Source organism: Condylostylus longicornis, unplaced genomic scaffold (genome assembly GCF_029603195.1).
Source record: "Condylostylus longicornis isolate FDR11 unplaced genomic scaffold, ASM2960319v2 ptg000011l, whole genome shotgun sequence".
Lineage (NCBI taxonomy): Eukaryota > Metazoa > Arthropoda > Insecta > Diptera > Dolichopodidae > Condylostylus > Condylostylus longicornis.
This window is the reverse complement of record NW_026577980.1, coordinates 4,232,589-4,250,155: the sequence shown is the minus strand read 5'-3', so window position 1 is coordinate 4,250,155 and position 17,567 is coordinate 4,232,589. Positions and strand designations below refer to the sequence as shown.

Genomic DNA, 17,567 nt, shown 5'->3' with positions numbered 1-17,567 from the left:
TCGTTTTTACCGGCATATTTCTTTTGATTAATTATTAGTTCTGATTGATTTTCAATTATTCTACAATTGGATAATAATACATAAGAATTGAATTTAAAGAGATTTATTTCAGAAAAAAAAAAGAGAAAAATTAATTTTAAGCATTATTAAATTTTATATACATACATAGTTATAAATAATTATATTTAGTTATTACAAGTAAAACTATTCTATAATAAAAAAAGAACTCAATTGAAATTTAAAAAAAATGTACAAAAATGGAAGGGAACAACACAGATAACGATTTGGCCAACTCAAAGGTATTTTCATGAAAATTCAATACGCATTATTGTTATTCCATTTATTTAATTAAAGGTTTCCTTCCAAGGGACCGGGATTCTTCGGCGCTTCTCAACTCGACCAATGAATTTTTTGTAATTCATATATCTTTTAAGATCGAAAACTCCAATTAAATTCTCCATCCTCCTTCGAAAAATCTCTGCTTCATAAAATGTTACTGAATGTGAGAAGCACATCGCCTACTGAATTTTTCGTACAAGATCGAAAATACCGAAGGAGTAATCCATCGTCTTTCAAAGAATTTAAACATTATAAAATGTTATTCTACTTTAACATGTTCTTAGTGTTTGACGAATACGATTTCTGTTACTGCTTCCTTAAAAGTGCTCTAACTGTTAAGTTCCAACTCAAAACTACCGTGTGAAACCCTAAAAAATAATACATCATTAAAATCATAATCTAATCTACAATATTATGATAGATTTATAAATTCTCAAACCTTAACCAAGAAATATCAGAAAATTTGAAGTTTAATTTAATGTATTAAATTAATAATTTTGTTTTTTTTTTGTGTAAATTGGTATATGTTTAAACAATTATTATTAATACAAATACATATAATTAATGTATACACGGATATTACACATGCATACATACATACATACATACATACAAAATTCATAAGCTGGTAAAGTTTTAAATTGAACTTCCACCTCCTGCGTTGTTCAAATTATTATTATTAAACTAGTTCTCTTTTATCTATTAAATTAGCTACCTAATTATTTCTTTTGTATAATTTTAAACAATAAAAATTCGTTCTTACCAGCTATACAAAAAAAAAAAAAAAAAAAAAAAAAGAATTTTTTTTTTGAAAGAGAAATCGAAATGTCGATATTTATCTTCTTGTTCTTGATTTTAAAAATTCCAATCTTTAGATTTGTTAGTTTTCACCTTGAATTATTATAATAATTATCATTGATTGGATTTTATTAAAATTTTGATGTTTTATTTTATGTTTTTTTGGACTCGAATACCGTTTTTTATTAAAACAATACTTTCACTATAGAAGTTTATGGTTTTTAAAGAAAAAATACTTGAAAACTACAAAGTAGTGCTGCTGCCTTTTCAATTAAACAACAATTTTTTTGTTCAGCTCTTGCAAGTTCAAAGAATACAATAAAATGAATTGGATCACCGTATCACGAGCTTATCCTCCTTGTTACGCCAGTTTCTGCAAAAAATTTGTTAGCGGAACGGCCCGTTTCTTTCCACTTTTTTTTTTCAAATAGACGAAGTATTATATAACCCATATTACCGCATCTCCTCCTAGAAGATTATATCGCATCTCCCCCTCTCATTAATAACAAATTGGTATTTGGATCAGCTCATAATTGGAAATTGGATCAGCTTATAATTATTTAAAAGTAAAAGCCAAACCTTTTCTCTTAGGTAAAATGTCAAAAGAAATCTCATAACCAACAAATTATTGCGGCCGGTTAGCTTCCGAACCTCATGATGATCCCGAGCAAAGACCAAAGTTAACATCGAACTGTTCTTCTATCCCGTTAAGAAATGGCATACAGATATAAGAATCTCTTATAATAAACACATTTGCGTTTAGCACTCTTAACGTGCCAATAATTCAGTGTGTAGTCGTGCATTTTTACTACATTTAACAGGTTGAATAATTTAAATTTTCAAAATTTTATAAAATATATAGCATTTTTTTAATCAGTATTAATTTAACATCAATAATATTCCCGCATATAAAATCAAATACTTAAATTAAAAGTACCTTTTCAATGGATAAAATTGAAAATTATTAAATTTTGATATAAAATAATATTTGCACTATACAGTTCCTTGAACTTTTTTACATAAAATTTAAATTTTGCATTATACACCATTTCTATGAGCCCATTCCATTATCCAATTATCATTATAAATCAAATATCATTAATGAAATCTAAATATTATACAATCATGTCTCATAATATAACAATCACATTTATTTATTTGTCATAATATTTATGTATAGAAATAAATTTTAACCTTAAAAAAACTTATTCAATATAAGTAGCTTGCACTTGATTTTTCACAAAGAGTACGCCATGACCAATATATTATGCAGCAAAATACATACATATGTACATCTAGGTATTTAAAAGTCATATAAAAAGGAAACTATAACTGGAATATAATTATAAAAGAAGTACAAAGGTGGCGGGGGTAACCTTACATAAAGTATTTTAGAAATTTTACTCATGTGCGCTCTTTTGCATTATAAAAGCATGAAATTTATTCATTTATTTGCCATAAAATAAAATTTTCTAATTTTCTATAATAAAATAGAGTGCTGTCTATATTTTTTTTAATAATTATGATTAATATTTATTGATAGTTAAACATAACTAATAAAAATTGGATTTTTATTATCTGCACATATTTTTTACTTTTATAATTATTCGAAGTGAACGCTTTAACCATAGCTAATGGAAAATAAAAACACTCTTTTTTTTTAAATTCACACACTTTAAAGATGATTTTTTAACTACTTAATAATGTCTTAACTCTAAAATTCAAGAATAATATATGCAAAAATATTTTGATCGTTAAAAAAATTAGACATCATCATAAAATAAATAATGTTATTCCTTATACATACAATAGTTAACATAAAAAATTACGATAAACTAATATAGTTCATTCACTGTTTAAATTCTTACATTTAAGGTTCTCTATATATGTGAGAAGGGTTATATGGAGGTCGCTTACACCGATGACTTGACGGTTCCTGTATCTGGGAAGCACCTTGATGCGAAAACCCGACTATGACTGGGCTGTTGACTGTGGTTGACTATCAACCTAGCAGGAAATACAAACTACTAAGCAGAAATTCCATAGAATCCTCTTATCCTTAAGCAGGGAATCTAGTTCTTGATTCGAAGCTGAATTGGAAGTCAAACATTTTGGAAAGAGTAAGGATATGTAAAGAAACTCTGGGAAGAGGTGTAAATTGAGATCAAGAGTAGTGAACTCGAACCTGATGTATGATATTGTGGGGTGGTAATCAACACTTCGTACAGTTGTGGACTTCAGATTGATAAGCAAAATTCAAAGAATAGCAATGATGTGTAATGGTTGTACGTTACATCCTTACTCAGGCTTTTGAAATTCTCTTCCATTTTCCGCCATTAGATATACTGCATATACTTTGCACACCTTCTAAATAACACACAATTTTATTTCCATCACTGTTGTGTCTTTCTAATATGTATATATCACGATCGTAAGAAAATTTTAATTTATTAACTGGCAAAAGGAGAGAACTGAAAAGAAATAATTGAACGCAACGAAAACAAAAATCTAATTTAATTTATAATCAAGAGAGAATCCCCCAAAGATTTCAAAAACGTTTTTGTTTTTATTAAGCTTTCAAATAAATTTTACAATATTGACTTCACAGTGTGAGAATCATAAATTCATCACGCAAATTTTGACATTGACTTCCGTATGCAAAAAAAATGTAAATAACGAAATGCTAAAACGGAACGAAATGATTTAATTATGTGTGACGTGTAGTGCTATTTTTTGTCTCTTTTACTTTTTTTTTCTTTTTCGTACATTGCACGCTCGTTGCTTGTTAATTTTTCCATACACAGTGTACATTTTTTTCTCTGTTTTCTTTTTTTTTGCGTTTAACATTTTCATTTATTATTTAATTTATCCGTATTTGATTTATTAATTTCTCTCTCTTTTCATTCATTAAAATGATAAAAGAACAATTAAAAAACGTGTAATATAAGCGTTTAATTTTTTTATACTTAGATATTATGTAGAAAAAAAGGTAATTCTGATTTTAGTGTTACCAGCATTAACAAGAAATTAACACAATTTTGTAAAACTCTTGTTGTACTCCTCTTTAGTTCCTTTTTTCTGGACATTTATTTGGTATTTGAGAGTTGATATTACTGTCATACAATAAATAAATTTTTATCAATGCTTAGTTTTTTATCAATATCAAATTTTAACAGGGATTGAACAGATGTATATGATTTGCATAAAAAAGAGGAAGACAAATGAAAAAAGAGAACTGGTTTGTAAACATAATCATGTAACGAAGTTGACTTGGCAACAATTTTTGTTCTCTCATCCTATTTCCAACACTCAAATAAGTTTTTTTTAATATTAAAAGATTTCCTTATTCCTTATTAACCACACGATGATCAATAATAATACCACAAAATTTTTCCAATTGAATTGATATTAAATATAAATATCACAAATCTATCGTCCTAATAAATATCGGCAACTTGCATTACGTGAAATCAAAAACAAAAAAAATTAAAGATTTTATTACTGGTCTTTATTATAATGGGTTTTGTAATAAAATATGTTGTCTCGTTATCTAAAATCTGACATTGTTTAATATGACATTGACAGCACAGTCAAAGTGGTTATAATAAAAATGTCATTGCACTTTATCATGGTTATTGAATGAACGGCACTATCATTTTTTTCTACGAAAACTATATTATGTGTTTGTTAAAAAAAGAAGCTATACATAATATAAAAGCTATTGTGGTTAAATATCATTTCCTTTAGAACTTTAAAACATTCACAGTGCCTATATAGTGTATAGAATTCCAGAATATAATTAAGTAAATATATGATATTTTTAATATTAAATTCAAATTTATTACATTCAATAATCACATACAATAATAAAATACTGTCTTTATGTTTAAAACAGAAGGGGTTTCTAATAGATTTGAATTCTTTTAATCAACATATAGTTGAAATAAATTTTATAAAGTATAATGTAGACTAATTACCAGTTCAATTTTTAGTTAATTAGAAAAAATACCAAAAAACAAAAAAAAAAATCCCACTGCGCATGTTATTGTGTCCAAATATGCAAATTTTCAATAGATAAGGTATAAAATTTTTTACTAGTCTCAATTTCAAAAGTAGTTTCATAATAACTATACCGGATTTTGTTAATTAAAAAACAGTTATTGTACTTGTTTTAATTAAAATTATTAAGTGATAAAAAATCAAATTTTAGCATATTTTCGAAAATGAAAAGAAAATCATAAGGGTTGCCTGAATTTTTGTTTGCGTTCCGTTTGGTTTCTTAAAGACTAACATCTATCTCTAATATGTTACTCTTAAAGAATTCTTGCGTTCGAATTCTAAAATATAATTTTCTTGAGAAATTTAAATGTCGATTTTATTAAGAAACTCAAAATCTTTGGACTAAGTGTTCAAGAATGTATGAGACTCCTTTCGATCAACCCCACGTCTTCTACTCTGGACTGTCGAAATCTGTCATTAAGGGCAGACGTGACGATCTGCTGGAGGGGGAATCAACTCTTCGCTGAGGGATACTGAAGGATGGATGTCATCATGCGAAATTGTTTCTTCTATTTTGCTTAGTGAAACTTCCTTTAAAGATATTGGAGATATATCGAAATCGGGTTCACACAAACTGAATTCACTTTTGCGTAAATTCTGCCGGGATGGTATGGAAACGACCATACATATTCCGTGAAACTGCCCTGCTCTTTCCTTCAGAAGGCTCGGGTTATTTGGGTGGGGATTTTTCTGTGTTGGGGAGCTGGCATACAACTTCGTGCCACATATCTCTAGGTATTTACTTCAAACCGGAATAGTATAAACGGGATGTGAGGAACTACAATAAGCTATGGCTGACTGCGATGGTCGTGGAGGAGGTATTTATTTGCCCATATCTCAATCTAGTAATTTACAATATACTTTAATCATGTTCATCATAACGTTGAGCAGGACTGTTTTAATAAAGTTCTGAAACTCGCAGCCTAAATCATGCGGTAGCGATTTATTTTAAGTGGTTTTAAATAAATATAAGTAAAATTTCTTTTTTCGAGCAATGCATTTGGTGTATGTTAGTTCAATCTACAATCTAGGCTATAGATCCTACTGTCGAACAAAGACTTATATTTTGAATTCAAATGAAACATGCTGTTTTATAAACCCTTAACTAATACTAGAATATATTCATAAATTAAATTCTATTTTTAACTTTCATTTTATTTTATTCATTCACTTTCAATAATAAAAAATAAAATATGCCAATTTTATTATGTAATTCGTTTTCTTTGACAGTAATTATTTATTTATACATAAATATGTATATATATATAACAATTTTAATTCCGGAAACAAGCATAACAAGTAGAGTAGATTATTAATATTATAAGTAGATACATATACATTTATACAATGTAGGTAAATTTATTAAATTATTTATTGGTACTTAAATTGTATTTAAAACAAAAAATACCTTCAAAATGATTGTGTAGCCTCAAGTATTATTTTAATAAATAACATTATTATCAATCTTTGGAGGTATATATAAAAACTCAAAAAATTCATGCATATACATACTTGTATAAAACAATTTAATATTTCAAATATGCAAATTTTTCCAAAAATAAATTAAAACATTAACCACATTTTACTTTATTTTTTAACAAAAATCAAATATCTTTTTCAAATTCAATAAATGTTATGTAAATATAGAATTTTATAACACTCTATTTAATTGATACAATAAATTTTATAGTGAATTTGAAAAAAATTCATATGGTACAATAATACTAATAAATTTCAAATTCAATAGAGTTAAAAGATAAAATAAGTTTTTTAATATTCAAAAACTTAAAAATCTATTCTATACTTTTATATAATAACACAGTTATTAACTATTACTGTCACAATTTATAGCCATCATAAGTTTTTATTAAAGTCTATATTATACTAGCTTTGTTTCATGTTTTTCTTCTCTTGTATTTTATTAGAATAAAACTCAGATTTTTATTTAATTTTATTCCAAAAAAAAAAATTTGATGAGTCCAGCACATAAACGACTGTCTGTTTGATATATGATTACTTACACCTTCTGTCTTTCAAAAGTTACATGGTTTCAAGTTACTGTTGAATATCCCAAAAATTTATCAGCCCATGAGATACATGCCTCAGCCCATGAGATAAATTCGCTTCATTGCCATGGTGAAGTGCGTTTCTACCGAAAACTTGACATGCGAAATTTACTGCCATCGCATAACCTGCCTGTATTGTATTCAATACGATCGGTGGAAATATGGTCTGGTCACTCATTCAATGGTTTTATTATATTTTGTGTAGCTTGTTTTATTATATTTGCCGCATCTCTGCTATTTTTTTAGATATTTATTGTTAATCTAACAAAACACACGAAGTTCAAAAATAAATCAAAAAGTTTTTTTACAAAATCTATTTTATTGTAAAAATTGCTTTTAAAATTATGATTTACTACCTTATACGAGTATTATATGAGTTTGAAATCTTTATTTCTGAAAATAAATAAAAAAATAATTTACCATATTTTTCTTAAGAAATTTTAATTATATTTTCTATGTAAAAAAAAAACAACAGTAACAAGAAACTCGTTTCATAACAAAAACTATAGAAATAATTTTTTTTTTTAATAGATTTCTTTAAAATCTTAATTTTTTAAATATTAAACAACACTTACATTTTAATTATGTAACAAATTATTAAAAACAGAATATCAATTCAAGCTAAAACAAATATTTTCACTAAATCAAAAAAATTTATTGATTATAATTATAGTATTCACGAACTTAGAAATTATTTAGCTAGCATTATACGAGTAGAAAATTGTTACAGCAATCATACTTGTAGAAGAGAAGCAGTTATTAACATTAATTATACATATAATACTTGTAATTAAAAGTCGACATATGTTAGGGGTGCAGCGAAAAATAGCAAAATATCAAAATATTTTTCTGTAATACACACATTTTACAAGATTTTTTTAGGTCAGGAACTCTTTTGTGTATACTCTCGGCAAACAGAAATACAAAAATAAAAAGCATCAATAAATTAAAAGTAAAAGAGAACAAAAAAGAAGAGGACGAAAATAATATTCTTAATTATGCCTTACGTAATACCAAAAACCAAAATACGTAAACGTATACCGTATTATGTGCAAATAGCCATTTTCTAAATGTATTTTAAAATTTATTGAGAGTGGCTTTTTAAAAAGAACGTTCAGAACTGGTGGAACAGCTCTTTATTCACATGAGCCAAATATAAGAGAAAGGCAAACTACAGGGGTCCCATTTTTTTTAAATATAACATAGTTAGGGACTTAGTTACGAAATACAGTTTACAAATATGATTATGTATAACTAAATTTAACAATAAAACGGCAACACCAAAATAATTTCACTCAATGATTTCACTTAAATCGTAATCATACATTTTATATCATACTTAACCCACAATTTATTCAAATTTTATGAACTAAATACTTGAACATTTTCTAATTTCTTCACTTTTTCGTAAAATATTCATGTTTATTTTATTTTTACTAAGAAAAATATAATTCTGGTTATTGAGAAAATTTCGAATATTCAAAATCTTCATTCAATTTTATTTCAATTTTATATACAATCTCGTTGCGGTTGAATTCATTCGCGTGTTGCAATTTTTTATTTAATATTAAAATAACATTCCACATAATGGGAAATTTTCTATACCCAAGTAGGCAATTATTTTGTAAATTAAAAATTTTTAATATGTATGTACATGTACTTATACAAACTATTCATTAAATATCACTATGTTACGAATAAGTAAGTAAATTATCAAAATTCCAATCGTATAATAAATTAATTATGAGAATTATATATTATTCAAGGTATTTTAAAACTATATAACGTTTTCTAAGCTAATCACAAAAGTAAGAAACTAACATATGTATGTATGTATATGAAGATACACAAAAAATATGCTGAATTCATTATGCTCGTCTATTTGTCGTTCTGTTGACAAATAAATTTTGCTGAGAAAAAAAATTTACTCCCTCCATTTCATAAATCATAATTATACAAAATTTTTATCTCCTTCTTTCCATTTTCCAAAATCCTAAATGTTTTTTGAAAATTCAATTCATTGAAATCACAAATATTTTTTCAAATTTATTCAGAAAATTTGCAACTAAATGCAATTCCGTGTGTTCACTTGTAAATGTGCTACTTTAAAACCCCTTCATTTGATCTTATTCTGTTTCATTTTCAATAAAATTTTACAGAAAATTCAAAACTGTGTACGCAATTAATAATTATAGTTTAAATTTATAGACATATAATTCAATATTTTAAGCTTTTAATTAAATAAAATAAATTTTAGAAATTTCAAAAATCAATTTTTGTTTTCCTCTCTCATCTTTGTTGCATCAAATTAAATGCTAGTTGTGCTAGGAGTGTATTACATTATCAAGTACACATGTGATTATTTGATTACACATATACCGTATATGGTATATTTAGAAAAAAACGAAAAAAAATAGAGTTGACCTTGTCAACTCTATCCTATGTGCGAATAAATATGCCATAACTGACTATGGGACATTGTCACATTAATTTGTGTAAATTTCAGTACTGTGTTTTTCAAAATACTGTGTGTGCCAAATAACTTTTGAAGTTGTATGGCAGGTACCAGAAGGAGCCAAGTAATTTCAAAGACTTTTATGAAACACATTGCCCCTACTAATATATTCGCTTGTGTGAAATTTCAATACCATAGCTTTTATAGATTCTATGAAAAAGCCAAATAAATTTTGAGGTTGTATGGCAGCTACCCGAACCGGTATCCCGATCATGTCCAATTTAAATAGGGTTGTGGTACTTACTACAATAAATCATATATGAAAATTTGGTGAATTTAGCTCAATTAGTTTTTGAGTTATCGTTGGGACGGACGGATGGACGGACAGACAAAGCCAAATCAACTCAGAGTTCGACGCTGATCAAAAACATACACTTGAGTCTATATCTAAGACCGTTATTTCTAAGCGTTACATACGGTAAGGCAAATTTAGTATACCCTTCGAACATACGTTCGTACGGGTATAAAAAGCCATAAAAACCATAAATCTCACGCAGTGACAAAATTATTAAAAAATAGAAAAAGCACAGTTAAATGTGTCATATCTTAATTATAAACGCACTAGCTCACTTATATATATATAAAAATCACGCAATTTATTTATTGTAATTTTGAAAGACAATTTACAATAAAATCTTACTAATTTATTGCAATTTTCTATTAAATTAAAAAAAAATTAAAATAATCATGAAATTTAAGTATTTACGATTATTATGGGAAGATGAGAAATAAACAAAGTATTACATAAAACATTTTTCGATTAAAATTAACCTGTTACGTGCCAATTATTGGTTAAAGATTAACTATTATTGTTGTATTTTTGTTTGTAATATTTTAAAGGCTATAATGAATGTTATTCAGCTAATATACAATTATTACTTACTGTGTTTGTAAATAATTGCAAATTATTACTAATATTGTGTATAAAAATAAATATAAGATTTTTTAGAAGAGCTTTAATTAATTATGAAATTACTGAATGATTGTACCTTCAATACAATAGAGCAAAAACTTATTAACAGTAAGCATAACGTAGAATTTTATTAATAAAATGGTGATTTGGTTGCATAAATTTTCTACATTTGTTTAAAAATAACTTATACAATACAATTTTAAACAAGAATAAGTATAAATGAGAGCTTTCTTTCCAATTCATACTGTGTTGCAGAAGAACTATCCCATAATAAAATTTAAATATTTTTTAAAATATGATCAAGCAATTTTTGAGCTTCGTGTAAACAACAGAACAGCTTTTCATTTTTATATTCTTACCAGCATTTTCTGGTTTAATCTATTTTAAAACAAAATATAATTGATATACTTGTTATGTGAAAGATTTCACATTAAATTTATTAAAACCGTTAAATATTATGCGAAAATCCTTTTACATCATCACTTTTAAAGTTCCATTTTCTATTGGTTTTATTATTATGGCATTATAAATTTTTAATAAAATTTTAATAGCTCCTAATAAATATTTATACATAACATTTACAATATATTTACTCTTGCTGTACATAAAAATTTCAGTAATTTAACTTAATGAGTTCAAAAAGCAAGTTACACCTGAAACTTTTTATTATTAAGTAACGTATTTTTCTTGTTTATTAGAGTTAGTTAAAAAAAGTTAAAAATAATGTTAGGATACCAGATGTGAAAATTTTTATCATGAAGAAAATTCCGTATCTAATATTTGAAAAAAAAATTAGTACGCATACGTATGATTCTATATGTATTTGTAATGTAGAAATATGAACAACTTATCTTAAATAAAAGTTGCAAGGGCTCAGTGGGGTGGCGATGCTGATTTAGTGCGAGGGCGGTGGTGCGTCTGCAGCTGAAGATAAGGAAACCTAAAGGAAGGTCGAGGTCTTGCAGGCAGAATCTCCCACGGACAGGATGGTAAGAGCGCTGTAACCTTGCACGAATGAGAAAAGGAAAAAGCGTTGTTGGGATTTGGCAGGACTGATCTCAGTGAACTAGTATGGGTGTTGATGGGACACTGCCTCTTGGAAAAAAATAATCAAGAGGCTAGGAATAGAACTACAAAGGATGTTTGTCGGAGGTGTCAGGCGGAGCTGCAGGTCCTGGAATAAGTTCTTTGTGCTTGTCCATCTCTGATATAGAAGATGTCATATCCTTGAGATCTGTTGAGGAAATTTTTCTTGAGATATGGTAGGGAGGTTGATTTACTCCGGTAGATGACTTTGTGGTTTGTATTATAAGTACATGGAGAGTTGTCGAGTGCTAATTTGAGGGTTATCGGTGTTGATCTAGTGCATAAGTTCCGTGTGGTTGACCGGGCGGCGTCCCCCTCTCATTACTACTACTACCTAAAAGAATTTTAAAATTGGTGCAATTAAGCAATGAAGTTGCTCTTACCATCATATCAATGGTGTTATAACAGTAAGAAAATTTCTCCATACTCTTTATATACCGACATTATTTAATATATTAAAGGGGTGTGATCGCTCTAAATTTCAAATGTTGATTTTCGAACGAAAATTCACTTCTCCTTTGAATGTCCTTCAAAGTAAATTCAAAATTTAATAATTATATTCCTTTAAAACTGAGAGGCCAGCCATCATTGTTTTTATCATTTACATTTCTGACTGGCCCAAAATTTTGAATTCTTTGTACAAAAGCGATTAAGGGCTAATAATTCAAAGTTGCGCAAAATATTGTCGCATTTATTTTGTACAATTTTGAATAAATTAAAATTCTAATATATCTGAAGTGAGAATCTTTATCTACTCGTTAAACATTTAAGGCACGTTCTCTCTTGAATAGGAAAATTAGTAAAACTATAAGTAGGTATATTCGCGTAATAAATAACGATGATATTTAAAAATATTATATTAGTTACAAAATAACGATGCGGTTAACATGAAAAATGAATTCTCTCCTGTCAATCACCTGAAAAATATTACAAAATGTAAGATGATAGTAACATTTCTCTTAATCTCGGTTTTTAAAATCTTTTATTTGAATCTAAATTTATCATTGTGTGTAAATTTTCAATTTTTTTTGCGTTTTTAAATAAATTCTTAAAAGAAATCACACTCTCTTCTATCAATCAAAAAGAAAAATGAAAATTATATGTGATGTGCAATATTTTTTTTTTGTAGTACGCCTACCTTTATTTAAAAATTGAATTTCTTTCGAGCATCTACATTATATGTGTAATTATATAGCACCGTTTTATAGGATGAGAGTAGAGTGTGTATATGCAAAAGTGAAATTTTTTATCACTTTCGATTTTCCACTTAAATAACACAAAAAAAATGTATACTGTTAATTTTTATATTTTTTTTATACTACTGGTTTTAATCTTTGAATGACAGAATGATGCCATAAATTTTTAGATTTTAATATTTTTAATCTGATTGTACGCCACCTATATATGTAATTTTGGATTATATTAATGATGCATTTCACTTTTACCATTATAATAACCATGATTAACTCTAATTTCAAATGAAAAGAATTGGAATTGAAAAAAAATGTAAATAATTTTCATGGTGAGCGTTTTGTTGTCATTTGTTGTTTTTTTTTCTTTTTTAACTGTCGTTATTACTGTTATCCTTATTAAATTGTCAGAAATTGATGAGACTATTGTATTTTTAAATTTGCATAAAGCTCGTACATCAAATGCAAATAAATGTGCGTAGATTTCCGTTTTAATTTTTACATACGTAAAGTAAGTTAAAAAAGGGTCATTCGGATTTTGGTTTTAAAGGTATTAAGAACGGAACTAATTTGAGAAACATATTTTTGTATTTTTGATTGTCATTCATATTAAATTATATCAGAAAAATTTCTTAAACCAAGCATAAATATGAAAATCATCACAAAACCAAATTTTTACGAGAATTAAATTTGAAAAAAAGATTAGAAGGAGTAGCGAAGACTTAGAAGAAATTAGAGTTAATGATATGAGAGATATAGAGTTATTAGATCAAATATGGCAATTAGTTTCTATCATAGGTCGTATTATGATGACGAATATTGATAAACTCTACTGATCTCAAATTATTTGAATTTTGCCCTCAGGGAATCCTGCCTCAACCGCAGTTTCAAAAATACAACAGGTAAGAATGTGTATAGCAATTACGGATTCATATAACAATTACTTGGCATACATGAAAAATTTAATAATTTTGCTATATTTTCGACTTAACTGTAAGTTAATATAAGAAATAGAGAGGACGCTGGAGGCCAAGCAGATATCCCTTGCGGTCTTCCTGGATGTTGAGAGAGCCTTCGACAACACCTCTTTTGAGTCAATAATAAGGGTGGCTACAGGCAAGGGAATTGAGGCACCCACCCTGAGATGGATCGGGGCCATGATGAGCTCCCGAAATATTACCGCCAGGGTGAGAGGCGGCAAGATTACAGTGCGGGTCATACGTGGTTGCCCGCAGGGGGGGTCTTATCTCCTTGCTCTAGTGCATTGTGGTGGACGGGATGCTGTACAAACTGTCTCATAGCGAGTATAATGTACAGGGCTACGTTGATGATCTGGGCGTTGTTGTGAGGTGCCAGCACGATGATGTCGTGGCTGACCGAATGCAGGGTGCCCTAAACATTATATGGGACTGGTCGCAGGTGGAAGGCCTTGGCATTAACACGGGAAAGGCAGTAATTGTACCATTTATTAGACGACGGAAATTTAGTGTGCGCCCGTTGCTCCTGGGAGGCACAAACATCAGGCCTTCTAAGGAGGTCAAGTATCTGGAAGTAATCCTAGACCAACGACTAAACTTGGGGTCTCATCTTGATGGAGTCATAGTTAAGGTCACCCGGGCTCTATGAATTCGACGAGGCTATATGAGAAAACGTGGGGTCTTAGACCTAAAATGGTCTACTGGACCTACACTACAATTGTTCGATCAGTTGTAACTTATTCTTCTGTCGTATGGTGGCAGAAGGCTGAGCAGGCGATGGCGTACCCGGAGACAACGGTTTTGCGTACCCTCAGTGAATGGGAGGAGCAGGCCAGAGGTGAACACTGGGACAGCTGCCTGGGCCTGTCGCACTCTAGGAAATTTGTGCGTCCCCGGGACGCTCAGTCGTCCAAATTTGAGAACATTAGTGGGAGTTCTCACTGGACACTGCCTCACGAGGGTCCACCAGAAAAGGATGCGCAGGGTGGCGGATGAGGTCTGCCGTTTATGCCTGGAGGAGGACGAAACCATGGAGCGCTTACTGTGTGAGTTCGAGATGGTTGCTCGTCTACGGCTGAGGTGCTCCCCCCCCCCCCCCTCAAAGTCCCCGTGGAGGATCTCGCAGCTTGGTTTGGCTGCCATACTGAGGTTTGTCGGGGGCCTAGGAATAGAGCTAATGTAGGGGGATGGGAATCACAAAAGATCCTATGGGTCGACGTGAGGGTGGCCTAGGGGCCTTGGTCCCCTTGGAGGAAAAAAAAAAAAAAGTTAATGTAAAGTATAATTAGAAACTTAAAAATTTTGTCATTATTTATTGACGATTTACATCTTAGCAATTTGGAAAGTAAGGTTACTAAATCTTTAGCTCACTTCATTAATCAAAACAAAAAAAACTGAAATCTACTTTTATTTTATAATTTTAATATTTTTTATTCTTTCATTATATAATTAAATTTAAAACATTTAAAATCGACACTGCAGCCCGTTACAGTATTTAAGTACCCTCTTATAACAACACAACTTAGCGGCCGCAGTCATGTTCAATATTAGTTTTTATTTGTATTTTTATTGTTATCTTATTTTTACTTATTCCCTTTTCTTTGCGCAATTATTCGCTAAATTGAACTTGCTTGTTGCGACAAAACAAAATATTACAATAACTAAAAAAAACGTAAGTTATTTCCGCTTTTGCGCGATATTCGTGTACTTATATACACAATCGGAGCAGAAATAAGTACAAGAAAATTGAAAAAAGAAAAAATTTTTTTGAATAGCCTTATAGAATCGTAACAAAACCACTCACCGCACCGCTCCAACGTACAATCGATTGATGTACTATTCGTCAATCGATGGATGGTAATTCCATCATAACATTGCGCGGTTTGTGTTTTTTTTTGTTTTTTAAGAAAAAGAGTATAAAATAAAAACAAACTCAAATAAATAAAATAATTTCGAATTTTTCAAATAAAAAAGCGGACTGCGGATAGTCAAATGAGCCAAAAAGGAAATTATAAGATGAAATTTATGAAATTGATTTTTACATTTGTGATGAGGTGAATGTTGTTGTGTTTTGTCTTTTCTTTTGTCATATTTTTTTTTGTCACAATTCAAATTCACAATGACAATGCTGTTTATTTTTATGACTCTTTATTTTACCGCTTTATTTTTATTATTATAAATTTAATTTCGCGTATTATGTCGGTACAATAGCTCCCTCTGTAAAGATTTATTCATAAAAAAAAAATGGGAAACAATAATATAAACTTCTTTTAAATCCTTTAATGAATATTGCTTGTTTCATTTAAATTAATTCGATTTTGACAATAAAAATATAAATTATTAAAGATGAAAGTGCCGCAAATAAAATTAAACATTTGTTTTATACTTGTGGAATAAATTTGTTTAAGATCCGGTTTAATACCTTAATTGATTTACTACAATTTTGGCAACTTTTACAGTTAATACTGTCTTTTTTTGTAAACCCATAAAGAAAGAATTTGCATGTAAGAAAGGAAGATAATTTTGCTTATCAATATCAGATTAAACCAAATTAACTCACAAAAAAACGCAATGCAACTACTTAAACTTTTTAAAGTAAATTTGCCTTAAAATTAATTAATAAATTTTTAATCTTAAAATTAATGAAATTTTTTGGCACGATGGCAACATCTACAATTTTAGAATCACTTAAACTAATCATTATTTTCTACCGCAAGATGTCATTAAATTTCACTTCACGTCACAATGAATATTAAATTTTATTAAAATTGTTTATAAAATACAAGATAAATTTTTAATTCACCCTAAATCTTACCTAAAATCTTATTCTTATTTTAATTTTAATTTCTCTTTGCAGATTTAAGAGCGAATCAAAACCTTAAAAAATTTTCTTTTTGAAATGCGCCAACAACGTTAATGGTAAGTGCTAAAATTTTAATGTTATTTTTATTTGAAAATTAATTATGCCTCTATACACACACATTTATAACAAAATTAATTAATTAAATATAATATATGGTGTAATTTTTAATTACTGTACACTTATATTTAATTACGAACATTTTTATATGGTTAATTATTATTTGTTACTAAATGCTCTCCAATTCTCATAATTGAGAAAAAAAAAAAACAATTTACTAGTGTTTCATTTTAATTTAAATTTACATTTTATGTATGATAATAAAAATATAAATATCGAAATATTATACTATTTAATAATAATAAAAATCTTAAATATATTGATTAAGATTTTATAAAACATGAGAAAAGTGGAAACATAATTACTCGCTTTTAAGATGTGAACACAACTGAGATCAAATTAATTTTAAAAATAAAAATTTTAATTTTACCTTGAACCAAACACTAAAGAATAAAATTGATAAATAAAGAATAAAATTGTGCATGGATGTAGAGGGGGGAGAGTCAAGAGGAAGAGAGACTTGTTATAACTTTTTACTCTAAAATTCTTTTTTTTTTAAAGTTCTCAATTCTTTGATTTTTGTTCTTTTTGACAAAACTTTTATAGTTTTTAATATCACCTTTTAACATTTATACTCGTACTTAAATTACGTTTTTTAAGGCATCACCTATAAAATTTTTTGTTTTTTGTAATTACAGTAATTC

The 17,567-nt window shown here is 28.2% G+C and overlaps 1 protein-coding gene across 3 annotated transcripts in view; it reads left to right on the top strand.

Annotated features, from left to right (window-relative positions):
* LOC129619248 (serine-rich adhesin for platelets) overlaps positions 1-17,567 on the top strand; it is a 154,602-nt gene that overhangs the window by 46,508 nt on the left and 90,527 nt on the right. For all 3 annotated transcript variants that reach the window (XM_055534404.1, XM_055534402.1, XM_055534403.1), the window contains exon 2: positions 16,801-16,862. In XM_055534404.1, coding sequence (XP_055390379.1) covers positions 16,860-16,862 — 3 coding nt within the window. In that variant the 5' untranslated portion in view covers positions 16,801-16,859. The remainder of the gene's footprint in view (positions 1-16,800; positions 16,863-17,567) is intronic.